This window comes from Uloborus diversus, chromosome 6 (genome assembly GCF_026930045.1).
Source record: "Uloborus diversus isolate 005 chromosome 6, Udiv.v.3.1, whole genome shotgun sequence".
Classification (NCBI taxonomy): Eukaryota; Metazoa; Arthropoda; class Arachnida; order Araneae; family Uloboridae; genus Uloborus; species Uloborus diversus.
Window position 1 is genome coordinate 119,838,157 of NC_072736.1, and position 19,488 is coordinate 119,857,644.

The 19,488-nt window shown below is 30.2% G+C and overlaps 1 protein-coding gene across 1 annotated transcript in view; it reads right to left on the reverse strand.

Moving 5' to 3' along the window:
- Positions 1-2,074: 2,074 nt before the first annotated feature.
- The window catches only part of LOC129225281 (protein phosphatase 1 regulatory subunit 37-like), a 37,677-nt gene continuing 20,263 nt past the window's right edge, over positions 2,075-19,488 (reverse strand). Inside the window, exons 6-12 of the mRNA XM_054859868.1 lie at positions 18,575-18,725; positions 14,032-14,177; positions 12,731-12,862; positions 8,989-9,130; positions 5,449-5,612; positions 3,485-4,220; positions 2,075-2,157 (exon numbers count right to left, since the gene is read on the reverse strand). Coding sequence (XP_054715843.1) covers positions 2,075-2,157; positions 3,485-4,220; positions 5,449-5,612; positions 8,989-9,130; positions 12,731-12,862; positions 14,032-14,177; positions 18,575-18,725 — 1,554 coding nt within the window. The remainder of the gene's footprint in view (positions 2,158-3,484; positions 4,221-5,448; positions 5,613-8,988; positions 9,131-12,730; positions 12,863-14,031; positions 14,178-18,574; positions 18,726-19,488) is intronic.

Consider the following 19,488-nt stretch of genomic DNA (forward strand, 5'->3'; position numbering starts at 1 on the left):
CACTAGATTCACTTATTTGATGCACTAGATTAGTTTGGCATGGGATCTTTGGCTGTCAGTGATGTTCAAAGGGACGTAATAACATTCACGTAATCAATATTTAGTAGCCAATAACGAAGCTGATACTTCCTTCTAAAAAAATTCACATTGTGGGCGAAAAATTCGCGTTAGCTCTAAAATTTGTTATTCGTGAAAAATTCGCATTATAGCCATTTCGCGTAAGTCGGATCGCGTTGCAGCGGGAGTCGACTGTATTGCGAATTGACTGTACTTATTAAAATACCAGAAAGCACAAGAAGGGATGCATTTACTTTTCTCATAGTTAAAAATTAAAACAGCGAAGGAAAATCATCATCCTAGAAGAAAGAGAGAAAAAAATATATATTTTTTCATTGATTAAATCTGAAATAATTGTTACTTTTGCTTGGAATTATTTTATGTACAACATACATAAGATTATAGTCAGTTAAAAAATATCAGCCATGGGAGGCGTCTGGACCCCCTGGAGTGTGCACCACTGAATATGAGATATATGCAAACCTCAAAGATGAGCTAAATTGAAAACTTCAGATTTTGTGTCAAATAAAATGTATACTAAATGAAATTAGTACATATACATTTAAAGTACTTTCTAAATTTAATTTATACATCACACACTAAAGTAGGCATTACTTTCAGCCTGCTGTGATACAACATTTTGAAAATTACAAATCAATATTAATAAGCATTTCAATATTTATAAAATATTGAAAAGTATTTGATTATTCAAAAAAAAAAAAATTGCAATAACCTACAAAATAAATAAATTAGATAACAATTGAAATTTACCGGAACTGCATGAACCTGTTTTGGGGTTACAAGGAACCTGTTTTCCAATGCAATAAATGAGTTTATGAATGAAAAGAAATATGAAAAATGTGACAAGGCAGAACAGTAACAGTTGTTTTTAGGTTCATAAAAAAGAATTAAAAATGAATCATACCAATAGATTTTTTTAGGATTAGTAAAAACAAAAATTGAAGATGTATGGAAAGAAGCATCAACTGTATAAACCAAATTGACTGCAGAAACTTGAAAAAAATTAATCTTATGGCAAATGTTCTATTGAAATTCATTTTTAAAAATTAAAATTCAAATGCTCATTAAAATCAACATTTGTAATGCTGGAGGTAGGGGATTCATTTTAAGCTTTTCAGTAATGTAGAATGAGCTTGGTGATGAAATTGTGAGTTTCAGCATTTATATTAAAAAAGTATATGATTTTGAGTTTTCAGGTTTACTTAGGTATAACAAAATATTTGAATTTTCAGACATTTGCTATCGTTTTACCAGATGACAATGTTATGCATCGTTTTCATTTAGCTATTTCAAATATAGCTCCGAACAAACAAATTAAAAATATAAAACAAACATAACTTAACCAAAAAAGTAAAAATTTAGTGAAGGTCTTTTATTTAAAATTTTTGTTTTGGAGATTTTTATTAGAATAATGTAAATATACATCAACACCTCAAGTTTAAAAACTCATTGGGCATTCAATTGAAGCTTCAAAAACCTGAATCTATGAAATATGTTGACAATGCATATATATGAAAAAAAAAATTTAATGAAAAAAGTTGATTTTAAATATTTATATTCGATAGAGGAATTTTTAAATGCAGGGTTTTTTGATAAGTTTTTCTTTCAGAAAAAATTGCCGAAAAATATTTCTTCTTTGATGTGGAATAACTTGCTGCAGTTAACTTCATCATATTCTTTCTTTGCTCCCCCCCCCCCCCCACCCTGCCATTTTTTCTTTTTAAGAAAATGTCCATTCACATTTCAGAAGTAAATGCTAATTGTGAACTAATTTTTGTGGTTGAACAGTAACAAAACAAAATGTACTTGAGGATTTTGCCATTAAAAGGAAATGGCTAGGAGAGAAAGGGACAAATACTATTTTACGGACAAACAAATATAACCGCGAGCATGTTAAGCCAATATACACATTCCTTTACAAAGTTTTAAACATTCACATATATATCTCAAACCATAACGATTCCATAAAATATTTTATAAGAAATAATTTTTACACTTAGTGAACCATATATAATGTCTGGGATGATTTTATGTTCATTTGGGCATTCAAGGGGACTTCACTTTCAGGCTCTGGAAAATCTAAAAGAAAATAGATAGATTAAAGAAAGACAAAATGATAAATTAAGTACACATATAAGCACACATAAATGCATCTATGCCTTTGTAATACATTACTGTAATGTCAACTCTCTCATAAATGCCAACCTAAGATCCGCAATAGTCTAACTAATGTTTTTTTTTTTGGTTGGGAATATTTCATTCACTGACTTTTTTTTAGAGAGAAAAAGAAATTAAGTGTTAGAAAATGCTCACACGAGAGTTTTAAGGCCACACATTTTGATGCAAGTTCTTGATGGGCAAAAAGTTGTTTTTTTTTTTTTCTTTTTAAATTTGTTTTCAAAATAAGCATCTTTTTTATTTCTATTTCATCAGAATAATATTTGTACTCATGTATTCCACATTACATAATCCGTTTTTAAAATTCAGATAGTTTGAGAATAATTTCAGTTCTAATAAAACATGAAAACCCAATGTTTAAAATACAAGCATATGTATCAATCTATTTTTATGTATCATGCCCGTTAAACTCCTCGAGAACAGACAAATGTTTATTGAACTTTTTATCACAAGAAAGTATATTTTCAGAATTTTCTTACAAAAAAAACTTTCTAACAGCATGGCATGTTTTCTATTTAGTGGTTTCTTTAATTCAACATAAAACAATGTACACCCTTTGCTTAAAATATTTCCTTTGTTTCTTAACATTTTATAACACTCAATGATTAAAAGCTGATTGGTCCAAGAACTTAATCTTCCCAAAGTTGTAGACTGCTGAGTCCTTTACATTGCATTTAACCCAATAGAGAATTTCCAAGTCCACTCTTTTTATTCTAAAGTATTTTTAAAGAATTTTCAATTTTCATACACTTTGATTTAATAGATTTTGTTTTTATGATTTTTGGTATTTTCGACATAATATTTAGACTTATGCATTAAAAGTTTTTCTTACATAGTTTAAAGAATCATAAAATGTGAATCGCTTTTTTTATGAATTTTTTCATATATTGCTCGTTTGGAAGAAGAGTACCACTATACAATTTTTTGTTTTTGTTTACAGGGCTTCAAATGACATTATCTTCTTTGGAAAATAGACAGATATTTTATTATAACATTAACCACTGGAGAACGCAGCAAATTTACTTTTCTTACAACAAATTTCCTGAAGAGTTAATCTTCAAACGCATCTACTGTAAAATTTCATTTCTTCGCATTGTGGCACTCTCGTTCCAAATGAGCGATATGCTAGATTTTTCAATACTGTTAACCAACTGTGTACACATACATGAACATGTATAGTAATTGCATGAATATTGTGCAACTTAAAACAGAAAAATGAAGACATTACCAAAACTTTCATGCAATCGAGTGGGTGATAATGGCACTGTAGAACGTAGATCTAACCCTTCCAGTTCTTTACAGCCTTTTATGCTGTGTGTTTTACGTGACACCGGGGGAGCAGAGGAGATTGTGGGAGAGCTTAAGCGTCTCGCTTTCAGTTCAGATTCTGATGAGTTAAGAGAACTCAGGTTGAGAGTCAGTCCCACAGATTTCTTTTGCTTGAGATCTGAGGGCTTCATTTCATCACATATTGCATGCTGATGGCCCAAATCTTGACTTCTTTTCTCACCAGCCACACCCAAATCTTCTATCCATTTTACTCTATCTGAGACGAGGTTCTCCAATGGCACGTGCTTGACACTTTCGCTCATATCAACAGTACATGGTTTCAAGATTGAATCGCTCGCCGAGAAGGAATTATTCGTGTCCAATGACATGGAGCGAGAAGCCGGACTAGGCTTTTTCATCACACAGTCGGAGCCATCTTGGTTCAACACCACGACAGATACTCGAAAACGGCCTTTCAGGCAGTTGGGGGTAGGTCCATTGACAGGAGACTTTCCAATATTCTGTTGCTGAGAGTCTACTGGTGAAGTGGTGGGAAGCACATGGGAAAAAATTCCATTGAAGAGGGTGGACAGCTGAGCATCTTGGGGAGGTAAGGAACTTTTGGCTTCTTTGTTTCTTTGGCAAAACTTGTTGATTTCTTGAAGTTCAGCTTGGCGCTCTTTGATAGGTTCACTCTGAAAAATAAAGTTAGATATTTTCTTAACAGTATAAGCATTTATATAATACACAAGTACTGTTTCAACAACTTATGAATGTATGCATATCTTTTAATATATATATATATATATATATATATATATATATATATATATATATATATATATATATATATATATGTGTGTGTGTGTGTGTGTGTGTGTATGTGTAAGTGCTGAGGTTATCTCTTTCAATCATCAAAAAACGTTTAAAATATGCAAAAATTTGAGCTGCGGCCAAAATGAGAATAGAAAGGAAGTCTAATTCACATTTAGTATTAGTAACTCGTAATAACAGTTTAAGGTTTTTTAGTAACATCAATTTATTTTGCGTTTAAAAAATATTTTTAACACAATACTTTAGAGAAAATCTAAAACCATTAAGCTAGGAATTACACAATTTATATATACTGATCAATAGCTTGTACTACAATTTTTTTCCAAACTTAAACACGACACAAAAAAAATCAGTGAAATTTTTTAAAGTTTCTGATATAGAAAGCATACCACAGAGGTAAAAAGAGGAAATAACAACGTAAAATTGCACAAATATTGCAAATTACTGTATGCGCGTGTTTCGGGGTTACAAGGAAGTCCTTTTTCAATGCAAAATAAGTGATCTTAAGAGTGAAGAGACAAGCTCATTTATTTTTCACATTGAAAAAGGTATTCCTTGTAACTCTAAAACATGTATATGCAGTAATGTGCAATTTTATGTTGTTACTTCTTTTTTATATACCATAGAGGTTTATGCAAGTTCACAAAAGTTTTTAAAATAATTATTCCCTATTCTCCCAGATTAGTGAATTACACCTAAGTGTAACAGAGCAACTGCTCCATTTGAGTTCTGTGCCCTCTTATAAAGTTTTACTTTTGTTCTTAACTTTTATTTTACCTCTTTTCTTTTTGTTTGTTAGTTTTCTGATTTTTTATTACCTACTTTATTTATTGAATTTATTATTTATTTTTCTTTTTGTGGACACAAGGAGAAAATATGTGTTCACACTGTTCAGTAACTTGAAAGCTAGATAGTGAAGTTTAACATATGCACTGAAACTCATACATTTAGAAAGAATTTGTAATCACAAAATGAACAATAAGCAAAAATTTGAAAAGAAAATATGTCATATTTTTCATAATTAATGTATTAAGCATGTAAGAAATGTGTACACAAAAGATTTCAAATTGATTTTTATAAAAATATTACCAAATCTTTGGAAGTTGGATCAACTCTTAAGCTAACAACATTTGCACTGTTTTTCATCACCCGAGAAAGGGCTTTCAGGCCTTCGAGTCTTATGTCATTACCTCTTAAATCCAATTTCTGTAGAAACTGATTTTGAGAAATATATTCTGCTAAAGCAAAAGCCCCTGAAAAAATAATAATGAATTTTTACACTACTTCAAACTATAAAGAATGTTTAACTTCTAATTGATTAAACTACAAACAGTATAAAGACGATTTTAGACATATAAATAAATAATCATTATAATAAAAAATTATCAAATAATTTGTAGTTCCTGTATCTTCTTCATATAATTTATATCTTGCGTAAATTTTGCTACTGCAAGATGGTGATACAAATCTAATTTACTCAGTTTTTAGCAAAGGTTTTTCAAACTAAACATTATACATACATTTTTTTTTTTAATTTAAGAAAACAATTGATACTATTGAAAAATACTTGGGGTTTGAGTGCATATAGCATACAAAAAAATAAATAAGTAAAATAAAATAAACAAAAAAACTTTCTCTACAATGTTTTTTTTTTTTTTTTTTTTTGAAAAAGTCCTTTTAATCGAACTGAAACATTTTTAATCAAGAAACATATTGCCATTTTTTTTTACCTGGAGAGAACACAATGACTTGTGTCAAAAACAACAAAAATGCATGCATCGAAGACGTTTCCAATCAGTAGTAATTTCATAATCCTGAGCATTTTTTTCTCAAAGTTGTAATTTTTATCTTTCAAAAATAAAACTGCATGCTTATTACTGCCACTTCATAATCAAATAAAAATATTATTGTTATTATTTATTTTCAGTTTCTTTTTTATGCATTCCTTAAGCGTTTGAAACAGTCATGTTTTAGTAATAATGTTTTTTTAAATAAACTTTATTTTTCAGAACTGAACTGAGTCGCTTGAAATTTTGAAAACATGACCCAAGGACGAAACGTACTCTTTGATATGTCACTGCTAAATTTATCAAACTTCTAGCTGTATAATGCAAGATTGAAAATGTTTATAGTCTCCCATATTCAAAATATTAGTAAGATTAAAAATTTTACAACTGGTTTTGATTGAGACGTGTAGCATGGGGGAACAGTGATTTTCTGACTTAGATCTGTGACTTGTTTTTGACTGACTTTTGGCCCAAGACTAAAAAATGACCTCAGTTTTAGTCCATCATTTCAAGTTTTTAAGCTACATATGGCTCATAGGGAACAATTCACAATATGTAGGGCATTTACAATAGTAATGGTACGAAGCGCAGCTCAGACCATTCATCAAATGCCGAAGCTTGGGCCAACTAATTGGCTTTTTAGTATTATTGAGCTTTTTAGTACTGAACTCATTATAGAAGTACTACATAATATCTTACTGTACTCCATACGTTTTAATATTTTTAGTGTTATCAAACATATTAAGCTTACTGTCTTTTTTTCAAAATGAATTTGACTGATTAAATTATTTATTTGTGTTTTCTTCACTAGTAGAACCAAAAAAGCAGAGATTTCTATTTTTCATTAAATATTTCTATCATTCAGAATATTTAAAGTACGTTCTGCGGTTAAGTTGATGTTTGTAATGACTACCTGATATGATTAACATTAGATCATAGGATGCTTTAACTAGAATCTAGATACAATTTATATTACATCTTCATATTATGATAGATATCTAAACATTCTTAAATAAAATTTTCAAAGTCAAGCTGAATTCATAATGCATTCTTTCCTACTTGGCCTATCATTCAGTATTTATATTAATAAAACATTTCATATGTTTTAATTCTGCACCTTTATTATTTGAAAAAAAAAAAATGCACGAGGTTTTTGGTTTTTTTGGGTAACAGTTTTGTGCAAACTTTTGTCCAATGCGAATGTTAAGTCTAATGTTTTCTTTTTAGTCTCTCAGTCAAAGTTTTGTACTAACTGACATCATCCAAACGTGCAAACCTTGATCTTTATGCATGATTTCATTAATTTTTTAAAAGTTTTCATCATATCTCTTGTTGTCACTGGTAGACTGAAATGCACATCATCTTCTGCAACTGCCGTACCTACTGAAAATCATTTATGCCTTTTAAAAATTCGATTATGTGTGACATATGAAAAAGATCTCTTCTAACAATTTAGAAAATCTGGATGGAATTTTTTAAAATTTCACAAGGAACTTCAAATTCATCCGTTGCTTGATATCGTGACAGTGGCATTTCGACACAACTATGTCTTACTTGCTCAAACAAGGATGAAATATTAATTGAACTAGGCCGAGGGACAGAATAAAATGCCCGATGCAACGTAAGTATCAAAGTCGACTACATTCCATTTTCACTCCTCCACACCAAGCTTAATGGCAAGGGCATGCTGAGTCCAATTATTTCATTATCAGACCTTGTATTTTACATTCCTTACTGAAAATTTATTTTTTCTCATGAGAGTAAACTTAAGGGGGTATTCTAGTCTAGAAATTCAAAATAATCTTTTTTTCCCCCTTCATATTCTCAAAGTTTGGACCTTTAAGTATAAGTTTCTAAATAGGATTTATGGAAATTCAAATTATTTTTGGAGTTACAGTTGATTTTGTTAAAAAAAACTCTTTTGCTGAAGTAAGACTGCAAACTTTAAACGCATTTTTCTCAAAATTAGTTCTTTCAATACGGTTGACAAGATATCTCAAGTTCTAATGCACCGATTAACTTGAAATTTGGTACAGACTTTCTCAGTACTATCAAAATTGTCTCCAAGCAGGGGTTTTTGTAATTTTTGATTTTTATTATTTAAAAAAAAAATACCAAAGTTCAAAAAATTAGCCAAAAATTGAAAAAAATGTTTCAAAACGATACCATTTTGTGAATTTTTTTTTTAATTTTCAAATCGGCTACATCCAGACAATTCTACGTCCTTGTTTAGTAAGAATTAACCTTAACTTTATGTTTCAGATTACCTGGAGGATTGGAATCATGTTAACCAGGAGACCCCCTTTTTTAGAGTCCATACGTTGCCAACCTCTACCAACTTCAATTTTGAATTTTTTTTCAACTATTATGCATTTTTGTACTTTTAAAGTATAAATAAAAAACTGATAAAAATGGATAATGAAAATAGCTAGTTTTTTTCCTATTAGGCCCGTAAAATTACCTTAAAATCAAGCCTCCAGACCATACTACACCCTTAATTAAAATTTGTCACAAGCTGTGACAGAAATAATATTTTTTAAAAGAAACACCTCATTTCAAATCAACTTTAAAAGGTTTATATTAGCCAATAGGAGAGCAAAAGAACTTCTTGTGATAGACCTTTCACGGAAAGTGGTCATATGGGTCATTCACATAAGGTGTAGAGAAACACCTGACATAATAGATGAAAACTAACTACAATTCTGAAATCAGCATATCTTTTTCACTCTAAAACAACTCAAAAATTTAACCAAAAGTTTTGTTAAAAAATGTTCCCATGTGTAATGTAATGTATTACACCAATGAAGTATCTACTCTAGTTTAAAACTATAAACGGTGTTACCTTCTGAAGTTATGCCAGCATTTTCCAACTCTAAAATTTCTATGGTTCTGTTACAAATGAAACTTTGTTTCATTTCTTGGATTCCAGAACTCAGGATTGAATTGCTGCCCAAATTTAATCTTCTTATTGCTCGAGCAGAAGTCTGCAAAAGAAAAAAAAGAAAGAAAGAGTTCAAAATACTACTATTTACTCACATAATTTCTTCAATATTCAATGCATTTGGGATAAATAACCAGAAAGGAAACATGGTATAGAAATCTTGTCTAAACCTGAACTTTTATGCAAATAGAGATAAGAGGAAAAAACAGAGAAGAAACTGGTAGGTTAAAAAACGCACAGGGAACTTTGAGCTTTAATTATTTTGCAACATTTTCAGAAAAAGTAGTAACAGAAATAATAGAAAATTATAAAATAAAATTAATTTTCATAAATTTGAAGAAACTAGTCTTTGACTTCCTAAATATAGTCAACCCTCGTTTATCGCGGTTAATTTGTTCCAGGCTTTACCGCGAAATAGGATTCTGTATTTATAAACCGAGTAGTTTCCTAACTAGAGCGCATTAACTTACTTAGGGCAATTTAAATAAGTTTTTAACATAGTTAGAGCCCCCCGAGACATGAAACAGCACCCTAAGCCACCATTACATATGCATTACTTAATATATTACACAAAATATGAGAAAATGAGATATATTAGACGTAATAGATATCACATAGTTATTTATTGGGAAATAAAACTACATACACACATGCAGTTCTTACACACTTCATAGCTTAACTTGTTCCATGAATTGCCAGTTAGTGATCGCATGTGTCCCCGTTCTTCTTCTACCTTTATCCTCATTAAAGGTATTGCGCATACAACTTAAAAAGCTAGTACAGTGTTGAACACTATTTACAGATGTATTAATCCCCTATTGATTTATACTTTCTAGTAATAGTGTTTAACGGTTAAAATGAAATAGCGATTCCTACACTTTCTTCTGCGATTTTATACCTCCACTTCCTCAACTAGTGCAACTACAACCCCTCAGAAGAGCTTACCTTACTTGGAAGACATACTTTGTTATTCTTTTGTAGGAAAAAGTTTACACGAGCGCATAAAAAAGGCTAATTACTATATTTGAAAAAAGAAAAAACCGGATGTAGTGAAGCCGCGAAAGTCGAAGCGTGAAGTAGCGAGGGACGACTGTATAACACTGATTTACTTTTTTCTTTTTTTCAAATCAAAAAATATTTCAATACAACTTCAAATAAATATTTCAATTTCAAATAAATAATATTTCAAGTATTTTTAACAGATAAGTATCACTTTTTGACTTAAAAAAAAAATTATACCTACAAGTAACCCTACCCAAGTGTGAATCACCGATTGGAATAAAACTTTGCACATCGATAGAACACTTTTAAATATTGAACCCGTGTTTTTTTTTACTGCATGAAATACCTTTAAAGGGGCGAAATTTACCCCTAAATATTGGATGATTGGGAATTAGAGGTTACAATATATTCTTTTATTTTGCATTTCAATTACAAAATTTCAAATAATGATTGACAATTAGAAAAAAACTAAACAAACTAAAGTTTGAAATGTTTCAAGATTTTTTTGAGAATACTATTTATAGGGGAAAAGCATCCACTGCAATCTTATCCCGTCTTGCCGCTAGTTCCCTATGAGCGATTACATGTCAGGAAAATGACCTTGACCTCACCATTTCCGATTTCAATAAAATTTAGCATGAAGGATACTTATGACAAGATAAGCAATCTTGCCAATTTTTAGACCTCTATTTTGAAAAATTGTTTGAAATATAAGCCAGTAAATAAACTCGAAATGTGCGAAAAAATGAAAAGTGTGTTTTTACAAATGGCTGTAACTTTTTCCTCAGTTATAGTAGAATAAAATTTTTAAAAAATATTGTAAAGCTAAAAAATAGAGCTTTCTATTGATATATAACACCACCTTTTTCTGATAGATTTAAGTTTTAGGGTCATTCAGTGTGACAGGGTAATATTGCAGAGAATGGTTTACCCCTATAAAGTAGTACTTTCAGAAAAATTCTGAAACATGTCAACTTTAGCTCGTTAAGCTTTTTCAAATTGTGAATCATTGTTTGAATTTTTTGTAATTAAACTTAAAAATAAAAGAATATATTATATCTTCTATTTCCCAATTATCCGAAAATTTAAGGGTGAATTTCACCCTAATAAAGGTGTTTGTAGTCGATTCAAGAAAATATGGGTTCAGTATTTTAAAGTGCTCTATTGATGCGCAAAGTTTTATTCCAATCGGTGATACTTACTTAGGTAAGGTTACTTGTAAGAGTCATTCCATTCTTACTTGTTTCCTGTTGTATGTGCTTTTAGGACGAGTAAACTACTATTTAGAAAGAATATAAACTGTGCTAATAGTATCAATGGTTTACAGGGCACAGATGTTTTTTGGCCTCAGTTCTCCCTACTAGTGCTCCATGTATGTCTAAATGCCTACATATTTTTAAGTTAATTTGCACAGCTCGCAAAAATAAGAAATACAGTAGAAAGTCAAAAATCTGAAAGTGCTCCCATGATGTTTTAGTAAACTGCTTGCTGACAGATACATTTCGGTAAATAAATAATTATATAAAATGAAACCAAGTATGTAGAAAAAAAAAAGAGAGAAAAGGTTGAGTATTAAATTTTCCATGCAAAATGTTACAGATTTCACCACATGGGAGGAAATTGGAATAAGCCAAAAATGGCTCGGTTTTGAAAGCAACCTTCCCTCTTCTCTGAAGCAAGTCAGAAAATACATAAATAAGGAAAATGAAATTTTTATTTCAAAAAGTAATGTGTAATGTTCTTAATTATTCTCCATAGTGATTTTGCAGAACAACATTTGTTCCATTTTCAATGTATCTTAAAAGTTTCATATCAAAATTTAAGGTAATATGAAACAAAGCCCAAAATTTCTAGATCCAGGCTAGATTGGTCTACAACAAATTTTTAATGTTATCGCAATGGATGCAAAAGCAACTCAAGACTTCCATAGAATAATGAATAATAGAATAGTAATCAATAACTTTCCTCAAATGAAGTTCTTAGCAATAACTCTCTACGGACTAAGAAAAGAAGTAATATCTTTCAAAATTCCTGACTTAAGCAAAACATTGGCACTCGGTTCTCAGAATACTTTAACAAACTTAGGTATTTTGGCGTTGTGTGCTTGGTGTGGAATTTCACATGAGTGTTGGAAATTCAGTTAGTCCCAATAATCTGTCTGAAGACAAGAACCTTTATAGTCTACAGATGTAATAAGTGTGCAGTGGTCCATTGCTGGATCTTCGCTTTTTCCAAGTGGGGCCAAAAACTTATATAACTGCTAACCTTAACTCTCTTCCTTCAAGTTTTTATATAATGTTTTAACAGAAAAAAAAGAACGAAAGAAATTGGAAGAATTTTCTGCCCCCCCTCACCCCCCAAAAAAACTTTTGAAATGGTTTTCTTCAATGATTTTAATTATTTTTGTATGCATATTTGGACATGGGTTTTACAAGGGGGTTTTTACAAGGGGGAGAGGGGATGTGAGCTTCCTAATAGTTTCCAAAAATTTCCCACTGTCGTCAAAAAATTTTACTTAAATCCACTATCACTCCTGGAAATAAAAAAAAACATTTACAGAAAATTTTCTTTGATACATAAAATTTTGCTATTATCTCATTGTACATGTTCTTTATTGGTGAAAGGAATGAAGAAAACTTACCAAAGCTCTGCTAACGCACGGCATGCCTTTCTCAGTAAGTTCATTATTCCATAAAATTAATGTACTCAGACCTCTCCCAGAGGTATTAGACTGTTGTCCCAGGCTATCCATTACATGGGTTAACCCTTCATCCTAAAAGAAAATATTGTATTTAAAATCGATGTTTACTGAACAAAATAGCAGTAAAAATAGTATTGCACCTGTTTTATAACTTTCTGATTAGGTAAGTAAGTGAGAATATGAAACAGACTGAAAAAAACCTCATTTTAATAAAGTAAAATATAATTACCTTTCTGCACACACGAAATTATTTCACAATATGTACAAAAAGTGCCAAAAATATGCACTAAAAACTGATAACTGCCTCCTTTTTGAAGTTTGTTAAAAAGATATGAAATGATTTTTTTTTTTTTTGCTTAACTGGAGAAACATTGTTAAACCAGAATATAATGTGATTTTCTCTTGTATTTTTGCAGTGTTATTGAGGCAATAAATATATATCATATAAATTATTCACACAGAAAATGGTATGCACATTAGTTACTTTTATTACAATAAATAGCATGCCTCTCTCTCTCTTATCACTTTTCCTAAAGAAAATAGTTTTTCAACTTCTGTAGATGTTATAGAGAAGTACTTGAAAAATTTAACTTTGTACTGTACCAACTTTTTATCTTCTTCTGCAATTAAATTATATTTACATCTGCTGTCAAATCCTTTTGGAAATTGAACTTTCAAGGATATACTTTAACTTTCACTGATTTCAGTATGTAGGTATTTAGTTCTTGCGGTATCTTTCTCAGTTTTCTTAAATGATATTTATCTTTGCTATTTTTCAACTTGATTAAAATTACACTCATCCTTGAAGAAATGATTCAAAATTACAAAGGAAACGAAGAAGGAAACAAAGACAAAAAAATTTATGCATGCTTTAGGTTTTTCCAAGTAGTAATTCAAAACTGAAAAATTAGCTTCCTTTGCAGTAATGACAGTATGCACATCCTTAAGTTAACTCTGGCTATGCCACAAGGTGTAAGGCCATATTAAAGCTTACATGTACTCACTTAATAAACTTTTTAAAAATCTACAAATTCAGTCTACAGGTTTTTAAAGATGCAACTTTTATATTATATGATTATCTATACCTATGGCAATACAGAATTACGTTTTGTCTCAGTCTATAAAATATCTTGCAGAAATTTTCACATGGACTTGGGGAGATGTTGGGAGAAAAAACATTTTCTACACCACTGGTTATTACTACATTAAAAATTACTTACAGTTATATTTTCAATACTTACTCCAAGCTTATTGTTGCTTAAGTCCAATAACTCCAGATGAGTGTTTGTTCGCAGCAAATTCCCTAATTGGAAACCATCTGCAGAGGATATTTTATTTTCTGCTAAGAATAACTCCCTCATAGTAGTATTCAGTTTCAAAGCAGCAACTATACAAACAGTAAAACATTAATTTCAAAATATAATGAAAACTGAAGGTCAGAATACATAACATCAGAAGCCATAAGAAGAAATCACATTCTAGTTTTCTTTGTTAAAAATTGTCTTTGTTAATTTAATATCATTTCTTAAGATTAAAATATCATTTCGAATTCTACAGAATTTTTTAAAAGTAAAGAAAAATCTTGAGAAAAATTTACATTTATTTTTAAAAATTGTAATTTATGCACTGTCAAATGGGGTTAAAATATATAATAGCATATTCACATAATCTGGGCTCCATGTAATGACCAAAGATGGTCGCTACATGGAAGAGTATTTTTTTGCTGCTAAAGTAGGAAGATATTTATGGCAAAGCAAACTATTGCAAATAATGCAAAATTGGCTAATAGCCATAATTTTTATATTAAAACTATTTTCTTTAACAAAGTTGCAAAACTTTCTTTTTTAACAACCAGTTTTGATGAAAAACAAGTTATAAATCATGATTGCTCAAAGTTCAATTTTGTATTCAATTTTTAAAAGAAATTAAAAATCAAAAATTTTTAATTAGCGACAGGCACGTAGCTAGAACTTTGTTAAGGGGGGGGTCCAAGGTTTCACGAACTTCAAAAGAGGAGGCATGCTAAAGCAAAATTAGTAGCTCATATTTACGTTAAAAAATAAATCCAATTAAAACTAATTGTTAAAAATGATAATTAACTAAAATTAATTAAATAATTTAAATTGATAGAGCATTTATTAAAAAATTAGTTAACAAAAATTTTACATTAAGTGGCAAAAAAATTATTGTCAGTTTATAAAATTAACATTAAACTAAAACTTATCCCATACTAAGTTTTCATACATGGATAGAAAAATTCCATCACATAAGCTTCCTCTGTTCTGATGTTTTGAAAATGAGTGATATAAATTCCTATTAACAAAAAGTGTACAATAAAAGAAAATCGGAAAACGAAAACTGTTCTATGGATTACTTGGAAAACGCAGGTAATAGTTTAATAAAATATTAAAGCTTTGTAATATATTTCAACAAAATATGTACAAGTCATTTTATTTGAAAAAATAAAGAAATCTATATCTATCGAGTCGAATGTATAACTATGAATGCAATATAACATAATTCCGCCACCCTGTCCGATTTGAACAAGATTTCTGGCAAAATTCAACCACCCTCTCGACGAAAATATTAGCAAGGTTTCATTTAAAAAGCTTGAACTAGTTCTTTATTTATCTGCATTATAACATTCTTTTGATAATACCAAATTGAATGAAATTTCTAATTTTATCCGTTTTCTAATTATCATTTCTAACCATCATTTAAAAGCTTGAACAAACTATTAACTCTTTGATGGACGGAGACTTCCTTTGCTGCAATCATTAAAAAAAAAAAAAAATGCGTATTGCCGTTTTTTTTCATCGTTATTATTATTTTTTTGCAAAACGAATTGATAAAAAAAGCTATCTTAAGATCCGTTATGGTATTTTTTTTTTCTTTCTAATGGGACTTCGTTAGAGGCTTTAGCCTTTTCGGACCTAGTGCGAACCACCGATATGGTATCTAGTCTTTCAAATGCTACCATTAAGGCGCGGATGTGACTGCACAGGAAATTTCGATGCCGAGTTTCCAGCAGATGGAGACACTTGAGCTCTCTTCGATGCGAAACTGCACTAGGGGTTTAATTTTGTCAAGCCAAACGAATACCTGAGAGATCTTTTACCTGTCGAGTAATGGAATGTATGGTGAATGAAATTAAGCATATATGTATTTTTATTTTAACAACATTTTGGAAAAAATGCAAATGATTGCTTTTTATAAATTTTTTTTATGAGGTCATGAATGATTTAAACATTATTGGCGATTTTCATCTGATGTTTTCAATTTGATGTATCATTTAAAAGATCAAGAGGAGGCATCGCACCCACCTATCTCACCACCAAACACGAGTTCAGTTTATTCTGCCAATACAAAAAAACTTCTGTACAAATCAGTCTTTTTCAAATTAAAAACATAATTGTAAACAACTACAGGGAAAATGGCAATATACTCTATTACGAATTATCGTGTCAATATTTGATTATAACTTGGTTACTTTACTGTCTTTATTAGCAGTAAGCAAGTGTTCGACTCGAAAATTCCATGATTTGGAGTCAAACGTCAAATTTTGATCATTAAGGTAATCTTCGTCCTGATTGCGATAATACAGTAGCATTAAATTAGATACATTTTCAACAATATGTAATATGCATAAAGCTAGCCAATTTTTGAAATCAAAACTTATAGGTTTCTTATAGCCTCAGTTTGTAAATTTTTTGCTCAACCGTCATCTGATGTTCAACAGCCTAAAGAGAATCTTTTGTAAAAACTCTTAGAATGATTGTGGTTGAAAATCCAGTAATGATTTAAATCTACCTTCCAAAATTCATCTAACAATAATAACACTTCTGATTCTTTCATTTTCAAATTGGTATAACTTCCATTCTAGGAGCGATTTTGTAATCATCCTGTATTCTCGAAAGCATATCATATTTTATAACGTAGGTATTGACTTTTTTTTTCTTTCTTTTATGTGATGTTAGTAAAAGATATTCTACTGCAAGAAATAGCAAATAATTTTAACTTGAAGAAATTAAAAGTAAAAAAAAAATCTAATATAGACGTAAAAAACACAAGAGAATTTACCTCGCATTGACCTTTTTTTAATTATATGCGCAGTAAATAGCAGAAACTTTCACCTAGTAATTTTATAGTCAAATGCACATGTCCGTTTTTTGTTACGTTTAATGCTACCTTCGCAATTTACTAATGATGGATGCATAGACGCTTGTTAAATAATTCCTCAGTAAAAAGGCGGTAAATACTAATCAGAATACTTATTCCAATGAAACAAATACAAATATGCTTTTCTTGAAAAACGGAACAACATCGAAGAAAGATTTTTTTCTTCAGTTAAAAATGACTAGCCGCTCTTCTCTTGGGACCATAGACTCACATTTCAGTAAGATTTAAAAGTACGAATTTCAAATAATTACTTTTAAATTACATGTGTTAATATGGCCGAACTTGCAATTTCATAAACTGATCACAGTAAAATATTCAAGTAATTTTCAATTTCATTCTTCGCTTCATAAAATTTTGATACAGCGAAAAGTAATTTCGTTGCATCAACATCAACTTCAAATTTATTTATTCACTTATGTTCAAAAAAAAACGAACTTTTCAGGATTACAGTTTAAAAGTTGTAAGCTTCCGGGTAGATAAGTAATCTATTATTGTTAAAAATAAACTAAAAGTTTAAATAAGATTATTAATCAAAATATAAAATGAATCTGAAATAAATCATACCAAAAATATAAACAGCAAAAATAAATTAATTAATAATTAATGTTCATTTTTTCTCATCCTCAAACGCACGAAATGTGCAGAATTTCTTTTTCGTTGCTGTCGGAACTTAGTTTTTAAATGGGACAACATATTAACACATAAATTGCCCGTATTGTTAAGAAAACTTTTAAAGAAACACTACAACTTACCTAGTTTATGTACACTTAATTTTCTTCTGATTACAATTTTGTTCAAGATATGTTTCCTATAAGCGCGTGGTAGCAAAAAACTGTGTGTTAAAACAGAAAATAATCGGAATTTCAATTACTGATTCACCAGGGATGCACCTCACTCTGGCTGTCCTTCGTGCAGCATGTGTCTAGGAAATCAAGTCCAAACGGGAAAAGAGTCAAAACAAAAAGAAGAAAGAAAGAAAACCACCCCAATGAGACTGGGGAATGTTTGTTTTCAATTACTTTGCCGATGACAATCTGGTGGGCTGAGGGAAAGGGGCCGAATTTCAAGGTCACAACCCAGTTGGGTTGAATTGGAAATTCATCGTTTTCGGACGGATTCTTCGCGACACAGCAAGAGACCGGCGGCAACTGGGAACCCGCAGTTATTTCACGAGGTTCTCGTGTTCTGAATTGACTCGGACGCGGGAAAATTGCCGATAAATGGGAATTTTTAAGAGGAAAATACCGGGTTTCATAAAATTTCTCTCTTTGGAAAATTTTTGTTGTCCTGAGGTGCAACAACCGAGAAAAAGCAGACAGTGGTCTTTCGGGAAGGGGGGGGGGGGGTCCGGACCCCATGGACCCCCCCCTTGGCTACGTCCTTGTTAGCGAGTACAACGTAAATTGTATGTTTTTTGCAATAAAAATAACAGCCAAAAAAAAGGGGGGGGGGTTCTATCATTCTTCTTTCAGAAAACAAGTAACTTTTGTTTTTACTATTATTAATATTTTTAGCATTGCTGCAAAAACATAACTATAAAAAATAAAAATGCAAACTGATATCCTATGATGCACCTTAAATAACAAGCAATAACATCATAATTACCTAAAATCACAAGACATCTTCCAAAAATGCCACAGTTTTCCAGATGAAGTGTGACTAAATTCGATCCCAAACGCAATGCTCGACCAACAATGAGGAGTACTTGTTCGTTCAGCCCAGTGCTGCGAGCATTAAGGTGCACTAAAGATGTAGTCTAAAGTAAAACAATTTGATTATTAAAAAGAAAAATAAAATAAAATCTAAGTTGTCAATAATCATAAACATATTTGTTAAATTTTGCTTATTTTGAATAGATAAAAGTATTCTATTTTTTATCAAAAACTTTTTTTTATATGTCTCTGATGGTCATAGTTTGTTGCAACATTGTAGAAGGATGTTCCACTATGGTTTTATGGTTATGATAAAACATAACATTTTAAATCTTCAAAAATAAATAGATCACAAAAAGTAGGCCAAAAAAAATTTTTTTTATGTGTAAATTAACAAATATGCTTACTGCAAAATTATACAAGATATATTTTTCTAAACATATGATAAATTAAAAAGTAATGCATGCCTACAAAAGATTAACTTGACCTTCATAATAGCTATATTATGGAGGATATAAGAATATAAATATATTTTTGCTTTATTTGCGAAAGTAAAGCAATTAATAATTACTTGTGTTTTGTTAGTTACAAAAATTATTTTAAAATAAAATTAATTGAACACAGTCACTTTAAAGTACAGAACATCTTTGCTTATCCAGCCCTCATTGATCCAAATCTCCAGATACTCTAGATCAAATTTACATGGAAAATAATTTTAAATTATGCAAGAATAATTATAAGTATGCCAAACATTGACTTTTTATTTTTATCTACAAATGATAAAGTGTTTGCATGAGCCTACTTCATTGAAACAAAGACCTGTTTGAAGCAGAAGATAGCAGACCAATTCTTTGCAAAGAAATGATG